Source organism: Heloderma suspectum, chromosome 16 (genome assembly GCF_057233095.1).
Source record: "Heloderma suspectum isolate Gila_16-S chromosome 16, 16-S_ref, whole genome shotgun sequence".
Taxonomy (NCBI): Eukaryota; Metazoa; Chordata; class Lepidosauria; order Squamata; family Helodermatidae; genus Heloderma; species Heloderma suspectum.
In genome coordinates, this window is record NC_139473.1 from 8,399,666 (window position 1) to 8,422,024 (window position 22,359).

The 22,359-nt window shown below is 46.2% G+C and overlaps 2 protein-coding genes across 8 annotated transcripts in view; one reads left to right on the forward strand and one right to left on the reverse strand.

Moving 5' to 3' along the window:
- Positions 1–22,359, reverse strand: part of ACACA (acetyl-CoA carboxylase alpha) — a 264,931-nt gene that overhangs the window by 213,660 nt on the left and 28,912 nt on the right. Inside the window, exons 4-5 of one of the 2 annotated variants that reach the window (XM_084822406.1) lie at positions 3,111–3,157; positions 1,107–1,359 (exon numbers count right to left, since the gene is read on the reverse strand). In XM_084822406.1, coding sequence (XP_084678532.1) covers positions 1,107–1,359; positions 3,111–3,157 — 300 coding nt within the window. Of the gene's footprint in view, positions 1–1,106; positions 1,360–3,110; positions 3,158–13,649; positions 14,007–22,359 lie in introns of those variants that run through there. The other variant, XM_084822405.1, reaches the window with a different exon arrangement.
- C16H17orf78 (chromosome 16 C17orf78 homolog) overlaps positions 14,128–22,359 on the forward strand; it is a 30,912-nt gene continuing 22,680 nt past the window's right edge. Inside the window, exon 1 of one of the 6 annotated variants that reach the window (XM_084822426.1) lies at positions 14,128–14,233. In XM_084822426.1, the coding sequence (XP_084678552.1) occupies positions 14,137–14,233 (97 nt within the window). In that variant the 5' untranslated portion in view covers positions 14,128–14,136. The remainder of the gene's footprint in view (positions 14,234–22,359) is intronic. The other 5 variants (XR_014786098.1, XR_014786095.1, XR_014786097.1 and 2 more) reach the window with 5 other exon arrangements.

Sequence of the window (22,359 nt, forward strand, 5' to 3'; positions counted from 1 at the left end):
GTAAAGCTCTTGGTGCCAGTAAATAAGCCTAAGGAGAGGCATTTCAGCCTTTTGGAAGGGAGAAAAACTGCACAAAAGCCAGGAAACCCACCAAATTATCCGCATTCAGGGGGAAAGGGGGAACCTCAGAGAGCCAGATTCGGACCCAGGAAAGCCAGATTTGGCACCGTGGGTCTTAGTTCTACACCCTTAGCCTAGCCTGATGAAGAGTTCTGGAGAACTCAAAAGCTTTCTCAGTGTTTGGTGACATTTTGGTTGGTCCTAATAAAGGCTTTGCTCAACTGTGGCTTTTGGCACATTAACACAAATATAGGAAAAAACCAACCTTTGCCAAGGCACCTTCTGATCTGTTTGTGGTTTTTTTAATTTGACACTCCTACCCCCTCCAAAAAGCTTATTTTGAAACAAAACCATCACAGATACTTTGCTTACCTGATGCATCCAGAAACCCTGAACCATACCCTCTCCTTCGGACAGGCAACATGGCTCTCTCTGTAAGCAGAGAAGTATCCCAGCCATGGGGTCTCACCCGGAAAGAACTACTAATCACCAGTACATTTGAAAATGGGATACATCTCCATCTTTCTCTCCTGAATCACACCTGGGGATCAACATGAAGGGTACAATCCTATGGGTTGTGACCTGGGTACCCGTAAGCCCCCAAACTCGAAGGTTTATGAGTACCCTATGCAGAGCACTTCCCTCTCTGCATTTTAGGTGATTTCACCTCCCTAGCGGAAGCTTCAGGGAGGGGGGAGAAAGGAGGCCGGGGCAGTGATAGGAAATGCATAGGCCAGCCGCCCTGGCCTCCTCCTCCCCTCCCTGCCCCCAGGAACAACCCTGTTCCCTGTCTCTGTGCTCCATTTACCAAGCACAGAGAGGCAGCTGGCATGGGTCTCTGCGCGCCAGCTATGAGGCAGAAGGGAATGGAGTGCATTGTCCTGGCTCCGAGTTTGGAGCCCTGTCTTCGAACACGAAGCCAGGAAACCAAAAAATCTTATGTCCCCCTAGAGGGCATAGGATTGCTCCCTAAATTGAACTTGCAAGGCCCTTAAGAGGAGAGTGTAAAGACCCCAACTTGAAAACAGGATTTAACTTTTTTGTACCTCATATGAATCGCCAGGCCATCTTGGATGCTGGAGGGAACCAGGTCGGAAAGAGAGTCCGAACTGACGGAGACTGGCGACAGAGACTGCTCTTTGTCCTCCAGGAGGTCAATTTTCACCAAGGAGCTCGTCTCGTCTTCTGAGTTATCTTCCGATACGGAGCCGATGATGAAGCGGGAGTGCGCGCTCAGTTCCAGCAACTTGTCCACTGGAGAAGGCTCACCCATCGTGGCTCCAAAGTAGTCTTGCACCGCTAGCATGAAAAACGCACACATACAATCTGAGCTTTTAACCTATTTGGCTGAACACCCAGCCATTGCGGGAATGGAGAAAAAGAATGACCATTCCGAGAACTGTATTAAAAATTATTTGGTTAAGAATGGCCAAAATTGGCCACTTATTCCTCCAGCAGCACTTGGGGAGTGGAGAGTCTGTACACAAACACACCCCGCCTGGCTGCCAGCCATGACCTTTTCCAAGAGATTCCATTACATCCCCACCACCACCACCATTATCTGTTTGTGTGTTTTTCCCACCCATCAGCGAGCCAGCATTCCACAGTTACCAAGCAAGTTCAGTCCTCATTGCTCTGGGGTTCCCACACACTTACCCTTTAGGGTTTTTCTTGAAAGTTTTTTGTAGTTCTGTAAACCAGGAATTCTGGGAAACTGCTGTGGGCACCACCACAAAATGCCTAATCAGTGGCTCGCTGCTTTGGTCTCTGTCACAGCTATGGATTTTAGGCTATGTCTTACTCAGCAAAAACTTGTTTTGTGTCTATTGGAGGCTGCAACATCTCTTTAATAATGGTTTGTCTAATTTGGCTAATTGATGGTGGTGCAATACAGCCAATGCGTCTTTTCAACCTTATGTTTTGGCAATGCCCAATAGTTGCTTCTTGGGGAGGAGGTTTTTATACAGATACATTTGTGCTGGAACAGTCTTTAATATTCAGTGATGTACACACACTTTTAAATTATTTAACTGCTTCATGGAAATCAACAAATAGTCAGGGTAAACGGGTTCTCTGTGCCCTTTTGACAGCTAAAAGGCTGATCCAAAAGAATCTCTCCAAACTGGGAGAACAGGCATCTAAATGGCAAATGCAGTTCAATGTAAGCAAAGGTGAAGTGATGCATGTTGAGACAAAAAATCCCTACTTCAAGTATAGCCTGATGGGATCTGAGCTAGCGGTGACCAACCAGGAAAGAGATCTTGGGGTTGTGGTGGACAACTCAGTGAAGATGTCAACCAAGTGTGCAGTCGCTGTAAAAAAGGCAAACTCCATGGTAGCCATAATTAGAAAAGGAATTGAGAATAAGACTGCCAATATCATACTGCCCCTATATAAAACTATGGTGGAGCCACGCTTGGAATACTGTGTCCAGTTCTGGTCACCACACCACACATTGAGGACCTTACAACGTTTTCAATATCTGAATGGGTGGCATATAGGACCACCTTCAAATGGATAGTTATTTGGAACTTTGGTCAGCTTTTGTTGAAGCCTATGTATAATTACTAGGGAGTTGCATGCATTTCATATATACTCATTGCCATAGATATATATCAATCCATGTATGTGTATTAAAAAAGAAAAAGAAAAAACGTTTTGCAGGTGCCCACAGGCGCCGCACCAGGGAACCCTGACCTTGGGGTTAAAGAGCTCTGTCTGAGCAGATGCAGTAGATGGAGCCAACTATAGTAGGTGGAGCCCTCAGTCCTCAGTCAATTCAAAAATATCACCCCAGAATAAATTACAGAAAGTACATAGAACTGCAGCATAGATTATGCAAAACAAACATGCAAACGTATTAAAAATCTGAAAAAGTTCTACACGTTGTGGAGTTCCGTTTTTCTCAGCAAAGAAACTGAATTGCCTGGATACCGAATTTAAAGTTGGAACGGGGGGGGGGGGGGTGTTTTAAAACCATGGAGTACACACAGCCCTGCCAACAGTGCCCATCATTCAAGTAGCAGCAGGAAGTCTTAAGGGAAGCTGACCTCTTGTGATCCTTGTTATTTGAGTCGTTATCCACTGCCAGAATGAACTGAAAAGGGGGGAAAAAACAATACAATTAGATGCAGGAGGAAGTTAAGCCAGAACAACAGGAATGCAAAATGGGAACAAGAGTCTTCCCAACACAAAACAAAAAGCAACTGGAAAAAAAAGAGGCTTAAGATTTGAAATTATCCCCAATAAGCAATCTGTAGCTCAGCGGTAGAGCATCAATCCCCAGTTAAAAGGATCAGTTAGCAGCTAACGTAGAAGACTTTTGCCTAAGAGTTGCTGTTACTCTGATCAGGCAACAGTGGACTACAGCAGGAGTGCAGAACTTCTTTCAGCCCAAGGGCGAAATTCCATTTCAGAGAAGCTTCCTGGGGCCACGTTCCAAAAGGCAAAATTTGGGGGCCAAAATACCAGCATATTTTAACTTAAAGCTCTCCCTGCCAGTAACTAAGCCTTAGGAGAGGCATTTCAACCTTGTAGAAAAGAGGTGGGGGAACTGCACAAAAACCAGGAAACCACCAAATGATCGGTTGCCATTGAAAAGTAGGTGGGGCCGGGAGAAGGGGTGGAGCCTTGGCCAGATATAGACCCACCCAGGGCCAGCCCTATCATTAAGCAGAGCGAAGCAGTCGCTTCAGGCAGCAGATGCTGGGAGGTGGCAGCAGACTGTTGGTGGAAAGACCTACGTGCCATGCAGCCAGCCCAGTGCTTCCTAAGCTAGCATGCTGCCTTCAGGCACAGCGGAGGATGCTGTCTCATTCAAGGCCAGCCCTATCATTAAGCAGAGTGAAGCGGTCGCTTCAGGCGGCAGATGCTGGGAGGTGGCAGCAGGCTGTTGGTGGAGAGGCCTGTGTGCCAGGCAGCCTGTTTTGCGCCCCCTCAGTTAGCCTCTGCCTCCAGGTGCAGAGGAGGGTGCTATCAGTGCTGAAGACAGGTTCATCTGCCAGTCCAGTCACCTTTCAAAAGCGGAATGGGAGGGGGCACCAACTTGTTCTTTGCGTCAAGCATCAAAATGACTTGGGTCAGCCCTGGCCCCATTCATAAAGAGATGGTTCAGAATTGATTGATTGCTGCTGGGATTTCGGTTGCCAGAACCTGGTGGAGGAACATTTGTCCCATGTTGAAAGAATGGTTGCGTAAAGCTTGGAAGGTTGCAGACATGACTAAGCTAAGCTAATGGAGTATGTCCATTTAAGAGAGGATTGACAGCCTGTTTTTCCAATGTCTGGTACCCTTTTATTGTCTTTATGAGGACTAGAGACAACTTGGAAATGGACAGACATAAATGTTTTTCCTTGTTATCATCTGATCAAGAAGTGATATTTACCCATTTTTAATTGTTTTGCTTTTTTACACACTTAACAATATACTAGCTACCTCTTTAGAATGGCATTTTACAGGAATGTTAGATAACATAGATGCTTGGCTTTTTTTGTATGAATGTTACATTGTTTATAATATATATTATATTTCCTTATATATTATAGCAATTCATGGAATAACAAAAAAAACGACCGAAGATGACGGGGGTGCAACTGCACAAAAGCTGGGAAAACCCTGAACTATCAGCGGTTGGGGAAAATGGACGGGGCTAGGGGAATCATAGAATCATGATCATCCAAAAGGCCCTGGAGACCAGAGGACGGTCAGATTTGGCCCCCAGACCAGAGTTTCCTGGGCTAGAAGGAATGAACAGACGTGGTAGGAGGCACCTTCCTATCTCCCTAAGCAAGATTCAGAAGGAAGCAGTTTGGAAGCAAGGAGAGAAGCCAGCTCCGATGCAGGCCGCCCCAAAGCTCCAGGCCTTATCCAGGTCCCCGCCTTCCCCTAACCATACGAACGCAATCCACCGATGAGCCAAGAGCTGCAAGTGCCAACAAGTGTCTTTGTGCCCGGCTGTGCCAAGACGATGCCACCTGACTCAAGATTCCTTCACCACACTGTTGTCAACCACGGCAACACATACATGCACACACCCCCTCAGGGCCTCCTGATCCAGATCTGCGTCACCCACAGGTCTTGATTAAGACACGCTGGCCTCGCCTAGGCCTTTCTCAAGACTCACCTGCAGCCGAGCTTCAACAGTCCTAAGGTTTTCAGGGCAGAGGGAAAATAACGAGAACCAATTTGCAATGTCTAAACCAGGCTTCCCCAACCTGGGGCCCTCCAAATGTCTTGGACTACACCTCCCATAATCACCCAGCCAGCTCTGCTGTCTGGGAGATTATGGGAGGTGTAGTCCAAGACATCCAGAGGGCACCAAATCGGGGAAGGCTGGTCTAAATGAAAACAGGATAGCTGTGTCCATGCAGAGATCCCCAGCATCTTCAGCTAGGGCTGGGAATATTTAAATCAACCCTTTATTCAGAACCATGAGGACTAAAATCTTACTTTAGTTTTAGGGGAAGGATCATAGCACCAACTTAACATGTTCAAGGTCCCAGGTTCGATCCTTAACATCTCCAGGTAGGGCTGAAAAAACTCCTGCCTGAAACCCTGGAGAGCCGTTGCTGCTAATCAGTGTCAACAATACTGGGTTAGATGGACCAATGTTATTTATTTATTTATTTATTTATTTCATTTCTATACCGCCCAATAGCCGAAGCTCTCTGGGCGGTTCACAAAAACTAAAACCAAACAACACACAATAAAACAATTTAAAATATATAGAACATTAAAACCACAATATAACAATACAACCACAATAAAACCTAGCAGCAGTACAGGAGTTTAAAATACAGATTTAAAACAGCAAAGATAAAAATTTAGAAAGCTAAAATGCCTGGGAAAATAAAAAGGTCTTCACCTGGCGCCGAAAGGAGTACAATGTAGGCGCCAGGCGAACCTCACTAGGGAGCTCATTCCAGAGCCGGTGTGCCACAGCAGAAAAAGCCCTCCTCCTAGTAGCCACCCGCCTCACTTCCTTTGGCAGAGGCTCACGGAGAAGGGCCGCTGATGATGATCTTAAGGTCCGGGCAGGCACATATGGGAGGAGGCGATCCTTCAGGTAACCTGGCCCCAAGCCGTTAAGGGCTTTAAATGTTAACACCAGCACTTTGAATCGGGCCCGGAAATGGACTGGCAGCCAGTGCAGCTGGAAAAGTACTGGCGTAATATGAGCTCGCAGGCCAGTCCCTGTTAACAATGTTGCTGTCCTATTTTGGACCAGCTGAAGTTTCCGGACCGTTTTCAAAGGCAGCCCCACGTATAACGCATTGCAGTAATCCAGACGAGAAGTTATCAGAGCATGGATAACTGTAGCTAGGCTGTCTCTGTCCAGATAAGGGCGTAGTTGGTATACCAGCCTAAGCTGTTAAAAAGTGCTCCGTGCCACTGAGTTCACCTGTGCCTCAAGTGACAGTTCTGGATCCAAGAGCACCCCCAAACTACGAGTCAAATGTTTTGACTCAGTATAAGACAGCTTCCTATGTTCCAGATGCTGTGGACATCCTCATCTCCCATCAGCTACAGACACTATGACCAATGACTGGGGATGATGGGAGTTAGTCCCAACACCATGTGGAGGGCCTCAGGTGCCTTGCCCCTGTTCTACAGGAAGGATAAGAGTGCACTTGACGGCAGCATCCTATATTCCTTTGAAGGTGTATGAGCAACGTCAGGGGAAATAAAAGGAGAGGAGGGCAGCTGAATAACATTCTAGATTGCCTGGGCACAGGCTTTTGCATTTGATATTATTTTAAGCATAGAATATACCTTGCTGTGTACTAGGGAGGCAATTTGTCTTGCCATCTTATCCAGATTGTTGTTTCAAATGAGTTTTTACTGCTCAGGAACATGAGCTTTTGCTGCGTGTTACAGAGAGGATGAGCCTGAGAGGTAGGAAATCAGAAAACACAAGACACCTCAGCCCTGGCTTTTCTGGTAACTGGGTCAAAAGCAAAAAATAAAGATAAAAATCAGCCAGACCATTTTTGTTTTGCTGCTGTTGTTTTGCCAGAGGGTTTGAATCCACATGTGAATAAAAACAGAGGCTTTGGACGAACATTCCCCCTTACGCACCTCAGATGCTCACTCCTATCTGCCCATGTTTCGGACCATGTGGGAAAGTGAGCAGCTATAGTGCACAGGAGTGAAACTCTGCTGAGGGAGGTTAGATGGACCACTTTTCTATGGTCCTTTTGCCAGCTGGAAAAGACGTTTTTTTATTCAGGCAGACTCAGGCACGTGAGCTGATCTGTCACAGACGGGGGTTTCAACTGGTTGGCTGCTGTATATTTATTTGTTCTCATGTTAGATTTTAATTCAGATGTTATTATGATTATTTATTCATTAAATAAATAAATAAACTCTACACTGTGGGGCATAGCCCAGCCCACAACTTCAGGAGTGTTTTATTTATTTATTATTTCATTTATATCCTGCCTTTTTTCCTCTTGCAAGGAACTCAGGGTGGTTTACATGGTCTACCGCCTCCTCTTCTCCATTTTATCCTCACAACAACCCTGTAAGGAAAGTTAGGCTGAGAGGCAGCGGCTGGCCCAAAGTGACCTGTCAGCTTCATGGCCAAGTGGGGACTAGAACCCAGATCTCCCGAGTCCCAGTCCAAAATTCCAAGCACTACACCACATTGGCTCTCGGGATTATTTCATCAGCGTGTAAATAACTTGCCTGTGGGTGGTTTTCCAAACTTAGCGTGATTGCTGCCATACCCTGGACAAAACACTGGAAGGCAAGGTAAATCTCTCAGCTCACTATGTTCCTTTCAAGAGGTGACTTCAGTATTAAGAAGAATGTCCAACCTGCTCACCCTACCGGCCTGATTTAAAAAAATTAAAAAGTTACATCACAGCATGGCATCGTTGATTTCGCAACACCCAAAATTTTATTATCTTTAGAACAGCCATCACGGATCCAGGCCCACAAGTACCTTAAATCATCCCACACACGCACACCATCTGGGGGGCCACAGGGTTTTTCGGATTCCTGGAGACACCGCTCAGACCTCGGACGCAGGGTCCGAGACGCAAGCTCAGACAGGAGGGAAAGGAGATACGCTGGCAGGAGGGAAAGCTGATGCCATATGCCATATCCCCAGCCTGTTTCCATCCCCTTCCCCATCTCGCTAAATTGCAGAGTGGGAGGCACAGTGCACCTCCTGCTCTGCTTGGGATACTCGTAAGCCTCCAAGTTCGGAGGCTTACAAGTACTGAGGGCAGATCCAATAGGATTGTGCCCTAAAATATACAAGTTATTAAAATCAATATTTAAATGATTAAAAATTGTATTTTATGTGGGTTTTCTGTTTGGGTTTTTTTTGGTATTTTATTTCTATTTTATGGTTTCAATTGATGTAACTGCCCAGAGAGCAGGCAGTTTAGAAATGCAATAAATTATTAAAATCAATATTTAAATTATTAAAATCAAGTTATTTAAAATAATTTCTAATCAATTAAATAAAGAGTTAGCCCTGTTCTACAGAAGCAGACTTGGAGGGTTTTACAGGAACCCAGTTTATTATAACGATAACCCAATTAAACCCCATTACAGTAAAAACAACCAAAAAAACAACATTGATAAGAAATGTCATACTGCCAATATGCAATCTAGTTTGGTTCTCAGTATAAAAATAGTTATGTATGAGAGGCAGTGGGGTTAGAATGTTGGACTGGGGCTGGCGGCAACGCAAGTTCAAATCAATGCTCGACCCAGAAGCTCTCTGAGCGAACTTGGGCCAGTCACTACTTCTCAACCTAACCCACTGTGCTGGGTCATTGTGAGGATATTAAAGGGGCGGGGAGAAAGAGAAAGAGCCAGGTGAATCACCTTGAACTCTTCTGCAGGAAAAGAGGGATAGAAATACAATTAAGAAATCAAACATTTCCTGAACATCGTGATGAAAAGTGAACAGGCCTAGCAGAAACAGAGGAAGGGCCCAGTCCCATTTCTCTTTCTGCAGCACCAATCATTTTATCCACCTCTCTACTCACCCTGCGACAGTGGGGAAACGGATGAAAAGTCCAGAAAAAGGTTAAAATAAAGAGTCCAGCGGCACCTTAAAAGCTAATAAATTTATCACGGCATAAACCTTTGCAGACTACAGCCCATTTCATCACAAGCATGGAACTTGGCTAGTGTGTATGTACTTAATCAACACCACAAACACAAAGACTTAATTGTACTAATATATAAAGTACATTAGGGGTGCAGAGGCTCAGGGGCAAAATCCAGCCCTCCAAGGCTCCCCAGAAGGCCACGCTTCTTCCACTGACCTCACCCCTTTTCCCCAAATACTGCTCATTTTATGATTTCCCAGCGTTTGTGAAGTTTTTTCTCCCCATTCTAAAAGGCCAAAACACCTCTCCTAGGACTTAGTTAACTGACAGTAAGAGTTGAAGCTACAACAGGCTGATATTGTTGGGATTTGGGGAATTAGCTGCTTCCCTCCCAGGGCTAATAGCAGCCTTGGGGTGTATGTGTGTGATTTTCCTTGAGATCATGGCCGGGGAGGAAAGTCGAACCTCCTCTCCCCATGCGTCCCATTCCCAAAGAAAGCCATGCCGCCACACCTGCTATTCACGAACACGAGCTGTATCTTTAACTGATTATTTAGCATCATGTATCATTTGGCCCCCTCTTTCACACTGAAATCCACAAAGCGCGAAAGCCGCTGGATCCTGCCCATTCTATTTTTAATCAAGTGGTTCCCACATGTGCACAGAACTATTTCAACGGCATCTGGAAACTACTTCTTTGAAAGACCTCACCCACCCCGCCCCTGCAGCTGTCTTCCATCCAAACGCCCATGCTGCCCAAATTCTTCTCCCATAGGAGCACTGGAAGCGGCCTTAGCCTGAGTCAGATCCTGGGTCCCTCTAGCCCAGTACTGTCGACACTGACTGGCAGCAAGAGCTCTCCAGGGTTTCAGGCAGGAGTCTTTCCTCACCCTACCTGCAGAAGCTGGGAATTGAACCTGGGACCTTTTGAATGCAAAGCAGGGGCTCTGCCACTGAGCCACGCCCCTCCCCAGCGCTCTGGTCTCACAAGAACGTTTCCTTCTTTGGCAACACCCACAGGTATAACCCAGAGGGGTAGCCACGTTAAGTCTTTTAAGGGTGCCACAAGACTCTTTGTCTTCTTGCAGAAACAGACGTAATATATTGCAGCATAAGCATTCAAGGCCCAGGGCTCAGGACAGCAGTCTTCTCCACAATACAACTCTGTGACATGTTTACTCAGAAGTAAGTCCCGTTAGGTTCGATGGGACTTGCTCACTCCTAAGCGTGTTCGGGATCACACCTTATTTTTATATATACCAACATATACGCACAGGCATGGGGGAGGGAGAATATTTTAAGTAGGGTCAAAAGAGCCTGAAATACCCATGGTACAGTCTTGTGATATTTCCATGCAAAGCTCCCAACGGATCCAGCAATTCACAGCAGTCCCCCAACCCACCTCATAATACTTCTGTTAACAACTTTTCATAAGAAATGCCTTGTTCATCAGAACAAATGTCACAGTTGTAGCGCTCTTGTTCAGGATCCAGAGAGAGAGAGAGAGAGAGAGAGAGAGAGAGAGCCAGCCAGCCCATTTTCCAGAACACTCCATTCCTCTTCCCAGTTTTCCTTCCTCTGCCCAACAGTCAGCACTCTGTGCCCACAGAAAATGCACAGACCCCATTGGACTGTTTTTAGGTCCCCTTCCATCCCTTAGTGTTTCTTTCCCCTAAAGTTACTTCTGCAAATCTTGGGGTTCCTTCAAGCCTGCTGATATCAGCCTTTTGTGCACGGGGGTGCTTTTTTTGGCTACGTGGGGATCCTCACTTGGAGAATGAGTTTGCTATTTGTATATTTTAACTTTTTTATTATTACATTTATATCCCACCTATTTTTTTCCTTTTGCAAGGAACCCTAGGAAGCTTACATTGTCCTCCACGTCTCCATTTTATCCTCACAACAACAACCCTGTGAAGTAGGTTAGGCTGAGAGTCAGTGACTGGCCTGAAGTGACCCAGTGAGCTTCATGGCCAAGTGGGGACTTGAACCTGGGCCTCCCGAGTCCCAGCCCATCATTCTAACCACTACACCACACTGCAGCCTTTCCCAACATGGCGCCCTCCGCATCTTTTGGACTTTGACTTGCATCAGTGAAAGGCAGCATGGTCAACTGTCAGGAATGCTGGGAATTGAAGTCCATCTGAAGGGCACCAGGTTGGAGAAGGCTGGTATATAGGACAGATATTTCATAATTTTAATAACTAGCAAAATGCCATGATGGATGGGCATGTGACAAAGGTAGGACTTGCATCAGGGTCTCCAACCTTTTCAGGTCAGTGGGCACATTTGGAATTTTGGGAGTGTGCTATGGATGCTCTCACAAAATGGGTGCCATGGGGGGGGGGCTTGCTCTTTTGTAAAATGGCTACCATGGTAGGCATGGCCGGTCACAAAACTGGCAAACTGCTGAGGTTAAAAGAAAATATATATTTCCCTAAGAACTGAAGTGCAAGGCAGAGGTGGGGTTTGCGCTCCAAAATACACAGCACATAGTTAAACTATGGAATTCACTATCACAAGATGGCCACCAATTTGGATGGCTTTAGAAGGGGATTAGACAAGTTCCTGGAGGATAAGGCTATCAGAGGCTACTAACCCTGATGGCTATATGCTACCTCCAGTATCAGAGGCAATATGCTGGGGAACATGAGCAAGAGGATGCTATTCCTCTCATGTCCTGTTTGTGGGTTTCCTCCACAGGCAGCTGATTGACCACTGTGGAAAATGAATGCTGGACTAGATAGGCTCTTGGCCTGATCCAGCATGGCTCTTATGTTCACCCTTCTTTTCACCCAGAATCAGTCCCCACCCAATGCCACAATATTACCCAGCCACACACACACACTCACACAACCAGCTCTGGAATCTGAAACAATTTCTCAGCATGATTCCATATCATGCCATAAAGAAAAGGAACAAAAGTGTGGGGGGGGGGGGAGTAAGAGAAAGAACATGAATCTCCAGTTACTGTTTACTCAAATGCAAAGTGCACAGACGAAAGAAAATCGGCTGCCGTTATCTACCATCTCTCCTTATATCACCACCTAGCCTCCTTTTGTCTACCCCATGCCAACTTTCTCCAGAATGCCCTACAATTTAAGGCAGCAACTAAATTTGGGGGGTGGGGGGGGAGAGAGATGGCAGGCTATACCTGAATGCTACACCTGTTGGATGTTTATTCCACACATCCATCCTTTGTTCCAGTCCTGGCTGCTTGAAGCAAGCTTTTTCGGGGGGGGGGCGGGGGGGAGAAATTGGGGTTGGCAAACTGAGGCTGGCAAGGGGCAGAAAAGAAGAATGGAGAGCTTTATTTAGGTTCCTAGGGTGAGCCTTGGTTCATACTTCCAATGCCAAACCTCCAATGTACAATTAAGAGCGCATCTGAGCAACGTGCCAAGAGGCATCCCGCTCTTCATCGTAGCCACCCCACATATCTGCAATTCAGGGTAACGCATTCAGTGCAGGTGATGTCCCATCAGGTTGGGGCACCAGTACCTTTACTTTTAGAAGCATCAAGGAACAAATCATCGAGGCCAGCTGCCGGGAGCAAGGGACACTCCTGCCTGGGTGCATGCCCAAAAGAAAGATGTCTGTTGCTTCTGGAAAGGCTTCAGACTTGGAATAAATATACTACAGCTAGTCCTGCTCCTCCCATACTAGCAGTTCCTACAGACTTCCCTCTTTCCCAGTTCACCAGGGGCCCCAGCCAGATTTCAAAGGCGATATGCACACCCCATGCTCAGGAAGGAACACACTTGAGATTTTTTAAACAGCATGGCCACACACCATGCTTTGCCACCAACACCAAAGCCAGCCTCGGCTCTCCATCTGGAAGGGCTCCCTATACAGCAAGGAAGTGGGGGGGGGGGATACCGTTTAAGAGGGTATTTCCCTTGCCTCCTTGTTCACCAAGGCACAGGCGGGCAGACTTCAGGCTTGAAAGATCTACTCTGTGTGCGTTTTTACTACAGCCTTGAGATCCGCCAACCAGAGCCTGGCACAGAAGACACTACAGCATTTTTGTGCCCAGGAATTTGTTTCGAGGACCAGACCCGAACCATCCACACCCGCCAACGCATTCCAGCAGTCTTAATTTCAGGACAATAATTTAAGGAGTGTGCGTGTCTGTGCTGTGGGCTGCCGCTATTGTTAAACAACCGGGAGTCGGAAAACCCTCGCCAATCGACTGCAAATCACCCAGAGATCTCCCAGCATTCCCAAGCATGGCTAGCTTGGGAATGCTGGGAGTTGCTAGGGCTCCCCCACCCGCGGTCTAAACATGCATAGGATTGCACCCTAAGCCGCGCAAGGCTGGAAACAGGGAGAAAGGGAATGAAGCAGGGAGAAGGAGAAATGAGAGAGAAATAAGAGAGAGGAGAGAGAGAGAGAGATCAGGGACTGCTCCCCCCTCCCCTCTACCACTCTAACACTACATCATCTTTGCTCCACGCACTGCAAGATCCGCGTTACGAATGGGTACCCATCTTCCCAAAGATACACACACGTGCTCCTCACCTCCAGGCGCTCTCTGCCGAGAAGGGGGCGCCTGTCCTGTAGCTTCCAGGCCTGGCGCAGCAGGCTGGGGATGCTGTTGCTGTCGTGGGAGAGTCGCCTGGCCAAGGCTCTCCCATTCAGGGCAAACGCCTGTGTGGAACACGCTCCTCCTTCCTCCTCCCACTGAACGCCTCCACCTCCTTGCACAAAAAGGAAAAACCGCCCTCCTTTTCCTGCCTCCCCTGCTTTTCTTCCTCCCTCTTCCTTTGCTTTCCCCTCCGCTTGCTGCTCCGCATGCAGCATCACCCACTGGAGTGGTGTGATGGAACAGGTTACTTCAGATCAATCCCCTTTGACCTCCTCCTCCCATCACCACCGCTTGGCCTCCCCACTTCCCAGTCTCCGTCCCCTTTGCAGCGGCAAAAGCGCGCTCCTCATTGGCCGGTCGCCGCTCACACCAAGGCATCGGGGGTGTCTCCAATCCGCAAAGCCCAGGGAGGAGTGGCCAATGAGGAGACGGCTGTGGCCTGAGCGGCTCCAGGAGCGCTCTCATTGGCTCGCGGGGAAACACGGGGAGGAGCCCAGACGCTTTGCGTTTCTACCAGGTGAGAGGGTCTGTCAGCTGTCCTCCGTTGGCTCAGCGCGGCTCGTTTGGCTGGCTAACCTGCTGCAAACTGCGAGGGTGGGTGGGGAAGGATATAAATCAGACTTCCCCCAACCTCCACGTGTGGGACTACAACTTCCAGCATCTACAGCCAGTCACGCTTGGAGGGCCCCAAGTTGGGGAAGTTTCCTAAGATGGATCAGTTTGCATTGCAGAAAGGCAAATGCAGTCTTATGTTGGGTCAATAGAAGTATAGTTTTCCAAGGGGGCAATCCTATGCATGTTTAGACCGAAAAAGGTCCTACAACTCCCAGCCCCAGGCAGGACCAGTCTAAACATGCATGGGATTTGCACCCTTAAGTTCTGGTGCATAATGTAGGATTAGTGGAGCCATCGCTTCAAATGTTTAAGTGCCAGGGGAAGGTGTTAAAAACTTAGGATGCAATCCTACACATGTTTAGACAGAAAAAAAAAAGTCCTAAGAGATTCGCAATGAAGCATGAATTTAAACCTGGGTCTCCTGCATCAATCACCTTTGACCATCACCATGCTGGCTGGGGGTGGGACTTGTAACCCAACAAATCTGGAGGGCACCAGGTTGGGGAAGCTGATGTATATAGATCAAAGCACCCACTACAGCTTGGCGAATGATCACAGCCCACAGGACCATATGATGCATATGATTGCATGCCCACCTGGGTAAAGGAGCAGCATGGCTGCTGGATGGCAGAAAAAACAGCAAGGGGTTAGAAGCAGCAAGTTTGAAAGGGAAAGGTGGTTTTCTATTTGATAGGCAGGGGTCCCCAAGGCGGTGCCCGTGGGTACCATGGTGCCTTCAGGCACCTCCAGTGGTGGCCATAAATGGGTCCCCAACATGGTGACCATGAGCACCCAAAAAATGGCTATTTATTTAGTTTTTTAATTTACATACATCGATTTGTATGAAATGCATACAACTTTCTAGCAATTATACATGGTTTTCAGCAAAAGTGGACCACATGTTTAAATACAGTCAGGGCCAGAAATATTGGAACAAGGGTAACTGTTTTGGCAGTTGGCCTCTGTACACCACCGCATTGAAGTTGAAAGGAAACACACCCAGATGGGAGCGAAGTCAGGACTTCCAGCTGTAATTCAAGGGGTGAGACAAAAGTGGGGCACTAGCCATTCAGGAAGGACAGCCAGTGGCATGCACACACACCCATTGTTGGCTCATAAGTAGTGGAACAAACCAACATCATTTCAAACTTAAGGATCGCCTTTAATACCTGGATGAAATCCTTTGCAGTCAATGACTGCCTGAAGTCTGGAACCCATGGACGTGACCAAATGCTGAGTTCCCTCCCCCGAGATGCTTTGCCAGGCCTTTACTGCAGCTGCCTTCAGCTGCTGCTTGTTTGTGGGTCTTTCTGCCTTCAGCCTTGCCTTCCGTAAGTGAAAAGCACGCTCTATTGGGCTGAGATCAGGTGACTGACTTGGTCATTGAAGAACATCCCACTTCTTTGCCGTGAGAAACTCTTGGGCAGCTTTTGCTGTATGTTTCGGGTCATTATCCATCTGCAATATGAAGCGGCGTCCTATCAGTTTGGCAGCATTCGGCTGAATCTGAGCAGAAAGTATAGCCCTATACACTTCAGAATTCATCCTGCTGCTTTTATCAGCAGTCGGGTCATCAATAAACACCAGTGACCCAGTTCCAGTGGCAGCCATACATGCCCATGCCATAACACTGCCTCCACCATGTTTGACAGATGATGTGGTATGCTTTGGATCATGAGCTGTTCCTTTCCTTCTCCACACTTCTCTCTTCCCATCATTCTGGTACAAGTTAATCTTGGTTTCATCAGTCCAAAGAATCCTATTCCAGAACTGGGCAGGCTTTTTTAGGTGTTTGCTGGCAAAGGCTAATCCGGCCTTTCTGTTCTTGAGCGCTACCAGTGGTTTGCACCTTGTTGTGAAGCCTCTGTATTTACATTCATAAAGCTGTCTCTTGACTGTAGATGTTGACAATGACATGCCTACCTCTGCAAGAGCGTTCTTGACCTGTCTAGATGTTGTGAAAGGGTTCCTCTTCACCATGAGCAGCATTCTGCGGTCATCCACTTTAGTTGTCTTCCGTGGTCTTCCGGGCCTTTTGCTGTTGCTGAGCTTGCCAGTTAATTCCTTCTTTTTCAGGATGTTCCAAACTGTTGTATCGGCCACTCCCACTGTTTTTGCTATCTCTCCGATGGGTTTATTTTGTTTCCTCAGCCTAACGATGGCCTCCTTCACTCGCATGGACACTTCTTTGGGCCTCATGTTGGGAGTTCCAGTGAACAGCTACCAAATGCAAACGTAACCCTCAGAACCACCTCCAGGCCTTTTATCTGCTTGATTGGTCATAGGGCACCCAGGCATTCAGCCATTCATTCCATTACTTATGAGCCACCAATGATGGGGGTGTATGTATGCCACTGGCTGTCCTTCCTGAATGGTTAGTGCCCCACTTTTGTCAACCCCCTTGAATTACAGCTGAAAGTCCTGACTTCGCTCCCATCTGGGTGTGTTTCCTTTCAACTCCAATGTGGTGGTGTACAGAGGCCAACTGCCAAAACAGTTATCCTTGTTCCAATATTTCTGGCCCTGACTGTAAGTATCCATTTGAAGGTGGCATCTACATGGATAATCCATTTACGCTCACCATCCATTAATTTCCACGAAGGAGGTAAATAATGTAAAAGAGCATGTACATCAGCAAATATTAAAGACAACATCCAGTACAAAATTTATCTGTATAATAACCTCCTCCCCAAAACCAATATTAATGGACACTGCCAGTAATTTTAAAAGATGGAGATCCGATGCAGATGGGAGAGACCAAAATTCAGTACAAGTCAGCAGGTAATTCCAATCCTATGCATGTTTAGACAGAAATAAGTCCTACAGTACGGTCCTACCACAGTAAATCTTCAGACTTTCACAAGACCCCTTATTGTTTGGACTGAATTAGACTAACATGACTAACAATTTAACAAAAGAAACAAACATTTTTCTGTGGAAACAGACATAGCTCAGCAACGGAACATATATTTAGAATGTGTAGCTTACCAGGTTCATAGAACCATAGATTAGTAGGGTTGGAAGGGGCCTATAAGACCATCGAGTCCAACCCCCTGCTCAATGCAGGAATCCAAGTCACAGCATCCCTGACAGATGGCTGTCCAGCTTCATCTTGAATGCCTCCAGTGTGGGAGAGCTCACTACCTCCCTAGGTAATCGGTCCCATTGTCATATTGCTTTAACAGTCAGGAAGTTTTTCCTGATGTTCAGCCAGAATCTGGCTTCCTGTAACTTGAGCTCATTATTTCGTGTCCTGCACTCTGGGATGATGGAGAAGAGATCTTGGCCTTCCTCTCGGTGACAACCTCTCAAGTACTTGAAGAGCGCTATCATGTCTCCCCTCAGTCTTCTCAAGGCTCAACATGCCCAGTTCTTTTAGTCTCTCCTCATAGGGCTTTGTTTCCAGTCCCCTAATCATCTTCGCTGCACTCCTCTGAACCTTTTCCAATTTGTCTGCATCCTTCTTAAAGTGTGCTGCCCAGAACTGGACATAGTACTCAAGATGAGGCCTAATCAGTGCTGAGTAGAGGGGAACTAGTACTTCCTGGGATTTGGAAGCTATACTTCTATTAATGCAGCCCAAAATAGCATTGGCCTTTTTTGCAGCCACATCACATTGTTGGCTCATATTCAGCTAGTGATCTACAACAGTTCCAAGATCCTTCTCACTTGCAGTATTGTTGAGCCAAGTATCCCCCAGTCATATCCTAGTACATCCGGTTCAAGGCTCTTAGGGAGCCAGGCTTGAGAACATCTCTACCTGTGATACTAAAGACCCTGACAGTAGCCTTATTTATTTATTTATTTATTTAATTAATTAATTTCTATACCGCCCAATAGCCGAAGCTCTCTGGGCGGTTCACAAAAATTAAGGAAGATTTACTGTGGTAGGACTTATTTCTGTCGAAACATGCATAGGATTGTGCCTTTAAAAGCGCCTTGAATACTTTGGCTTCTTGACAGCTGAAGCCGCTGTCAGCAGAAACAGACAGCATGAGGAAAGATGGATCACACCCTTGTCACATTGTACAGTGAAGCTAGCCACACAGCTAATACCACAGTCATGGCATTCCAGCCAGCAAGATGGACAGGGATCCAAGGTTAGCTGTGGAGTAGGACTGTGGGAATGAAGACCGCTCCATGCTCAGCGTTGTCTCCTCTGAGTTATTTTATGCCAGCATTGCCCAACCTGGGGCACTCCAGATGTTTTGGACTTCAACTCCCAGATTTCCCAAAGCAGCAAGCAGAAATTCAACATCCCAAGCCTCCCCTGTTACTCTTCTACCCCCTTCCCAGGAAAAGGTTTACCTGTTCACTTTTTACCTGTTGTGCTGCAATTAATGGAGCTCTACAGGAAAACAAACAAGTATGGCAAGAAGCACCATAGAGAGAATGAACCCTGAACATTTATATATGAAGCCACCCTCAATCAACTTCATTTTCTTTTGTTTTAATTGGCTTTGTTAATGGGGCCACTGTCCAGCCAATGGGCAAACCAGCATGTCATTGTGTGCTTTTTGTGGGGTGATACGTTTTGGATGTACCATGATCCTAATCCAGGGGTCCCCAACGGTTTTGGACCCATGGGCACATTTGGGAATTGGAGAAACTGCTGTGGGCACCACCACAAAATGCCTATCAGTGGATCGCCACTTTGGCATCCACCTGTCACAGCTATGGATCTTTATTCAGCAAAAAAAAATATTGTTTCATGCCTACTGGATACGCAATGTCTCTTTAATAAGGGGTTGTCTAATTCAGCTAATTGTTGGCCGTGCAATACAGCCAATGCTTCTTTTAAACCTATGTTGGGCAATGTCCAGTAGCTGCTTCTTTTGGGGATGAGGTTATTACACAGATAAGTTTTGTACTGGAACAGTCTTTAATATTCAGTGATGTACAGAGTCTTTTAATTTATTTTCCTTCTTCATGGACATTAACAAATGGTCAGCATAAATGGATTCTCCATGCCCTTTTGACAGCTAAAAGACTGATATTACAACATTGGAAGGATAAACGCTTATCTCCTATAACGCAATGGATTGAGGATCCTACAACACTTTCAATATTTGAACGGGTGGCATATAGACCCCACTGTCAAATGGATACTTATTTGGATATTTGATCCACTTTTGTTGAAGTCTATGTATAATTGCTAGAAAACTGAATTTTCATATATATGCATCTTATATGTATGTATGTATGTATATTTAAAAAAAACTAAAAAAAGTAAAAAGGAAGATTTACTGTGGTAGGACTTATTTCTGTTGAAACATGCATAGGATTGTGCCTTTAAAAGAGCATTTAAACATAAAATAAACAGATAAAAATGATCTCCCCTGCAAAGGATATAGTGAATGTGTGCTGAGCTGTGATCAGTTGAGCTGCCCAATAATTTATTTCACAGATTATATACTGCTTACCATATTTAAAATATAATCCCTAAGCAGTCACTACTTAATTAGTCCCTACTTGCATGAAAACTATGAGACTTAAAGATGGAAGAGTCGTGCTAAGAGCACCGGTGCCGATGAATATACTGGTATGTACACACAGAAAAAACACACTTTTTTAATTTGTAAATTTATGAGTCACCTTTCAGCCCAAATAGGGCCTCCAAGGCAGCTTACGGTTCAAACTCACAATGTTAAGACTTTTTAAAAATAGCAAACTTTAAAACAATTTTAAAACTTTAAACCATTTAACCTTAAAAACAATTTTATAACTTTAAAACAGCACCAACGGCAGAAAATGAGAGCAGGGAGAATTGTAAAAAAAAGAGTGCAGAGAAGGAGATCTGATCATACATCTTCCCACCACCATTCCTCCCAGCCACCACAGAAAGCTTCTCTTACGAGCTCTCTTGGTGCTGGAACGTGCAGAAGGGCATCTGAAGAAGAACTTAAACTACAGACAGGCTCATATGGGAGGAGGCAGTCTTTCAGATATCCTGTCCCTAATCACCTCCAATAGTGTGGAAAGTCAATTACAGTTCCACTTCTAGCTTCCAGCGGAAGAATAGTTATTAGTAATGAGTTATTCAGACCAGGAGCAGGGCTGGCATCAAGGCAAGGGTAGGCATGGTCAGGCACTTGCCGAGCGCCCACACCCCAGCAGGGACCCACTGACAAGAGCTCCTCCTCTTCACTATTTCAACCTGCTTGTTCACCTGCCTCTTTCTCTGGCCTAGACCACAGTGCTGGTGAGAAGGAGGAGCAGAACACACTCTTATCCATTCGCCTAATAAGTGAGATTGCATTTATTATCCTATGTAATTAGACCTTGTATCAAATCTTCTGTTGGTTCAGAAGGAGGAGGACATGTGGGAAGCAGGAGAACATCTGCTAATTAAGACTACAAAACTGTGAAGAGACCACACCAAAAAGCTGGCCAAGATCAAACCACCAGCAAATATATAACAACAAAAAAACACTGCCAGCTCCAGGTTTTGGGGGGCCCTTGGGCAAGACACCCTGAATGGACCCCCTCCCTCCTTGAGTCTACCTTCTCACCACTATTGTCACCACCTGCGTTTGCGCCTCTTCCTCTTCCTCATCATTACTACCACTTGCTTGCTTAGAATCATAGAATAGTAAGGTTGGAAGGGGCCCTCAAGGCCATTGAGTCCAACCCCCTGCTCAATGCAGGAATCCAAGTCAGAGCATCCCTGACAGGTGGCTGTCCAGCCTCATCTTGAACACCTCCAGTGTGGGACAGCCCACCACCTCCCTAGGTAATTGGTTCCATTGTCGTATTGCTCTTACAGTCAGGAATCATTTTTCCTGATGTTCAGCTGGAATCTGGCTTCCTGTAACTTGAGCCCATTATTCCGTGTCCTGCACTCTGGGATGATCGAGAAGAGATCCTGGCCTTCCTCTCTGGGACAACCATTCAAGTACTTGAAGAGCGCTATCATATCTCCCCTCAGTCTTCTCTTCTCAAGGCTAAACATGCCCAGTTCTTTCAGTCTCTCTTCACAGGGCTTTGTTTCCAGTTCCCTGATCATCTTTGTTGCCCTTCTCTGAACCCTCTCCAGTTTGTCTGCATCCTCCTTAAAGTGTGGTGCCCAGAACTGGACACAGTACTCCAGATGTGGCCTAACTAGTGCTGAGTAGCGGGGAACTAGTACTTCCCGGGATTTGCAAGCTATGCTTCTATGAATGCAGCCCAAAAGAGCATTGGCCTTTATTGCAGCCACATCACATTGTTGGCTCATATTCAGCTTGATTGACAACAATTCCAAGATCCTTCTCGCTTGTAGTGTGGTTGAGCCACATATCCCCCATCTTGTAACTGCGCATTTGGTTTCTTTTTCCTAGATGCAGAACTTGGCATTTATCCCTATTAAATGTCATTCTGTTGTTTTCTGCCCAGCGCTCCAGTCTATCAAGATCACTTTGAATTTTGTTTCTGTCTTCCAAAGTATTAGCTATCCCGCCCAATTTTGTGTCATCTGCAAATTTGATCAGCATTCCCTGCACCTCCTCCTCCAAGTCATTCATAAAAATGTTGAAGAGCACTGGGCCCAGGACTGAGCCCTGCGATACCCCACTTGTTACCTCTCCCCAGTTTGAGAAGGTACCATTGAGAAGCACTCTTTGAGTCCGATTCTGTAGCCAACTGTGGATCCACCGGATCGTTGTTTCATCTAGCCCACTTTGAGCTAGTTTGCTCATCAGGATATCATGGGGCACTTTGTCAAAAGCTTTGCTGAAGTCGAGGTATATTATGTCTACAGCATTCCCACGGTCCACAAAGGAGGTTACTTGATCAAAAAATGAGATCAGATTCGTCTGGCAGGATTTGTTCTTGACAAATCCATGTTTGCTTCGAGTCATCACTGCATTGTTTTCAAGGTGCTTACAGATGGATTGCTTTAGAATCTGCTCCAGAATTTTCCCAGGGATTGATGTCAGACTGACTGGTCTGTAGTTCCCAGGTTCCTCCTTTTTACCCTCTTTGAAGATAGGGACAACATTAGCCCTCCTCCAGTCATCTGGCACTTCCCCCGTCCTCCATGATTTCTCA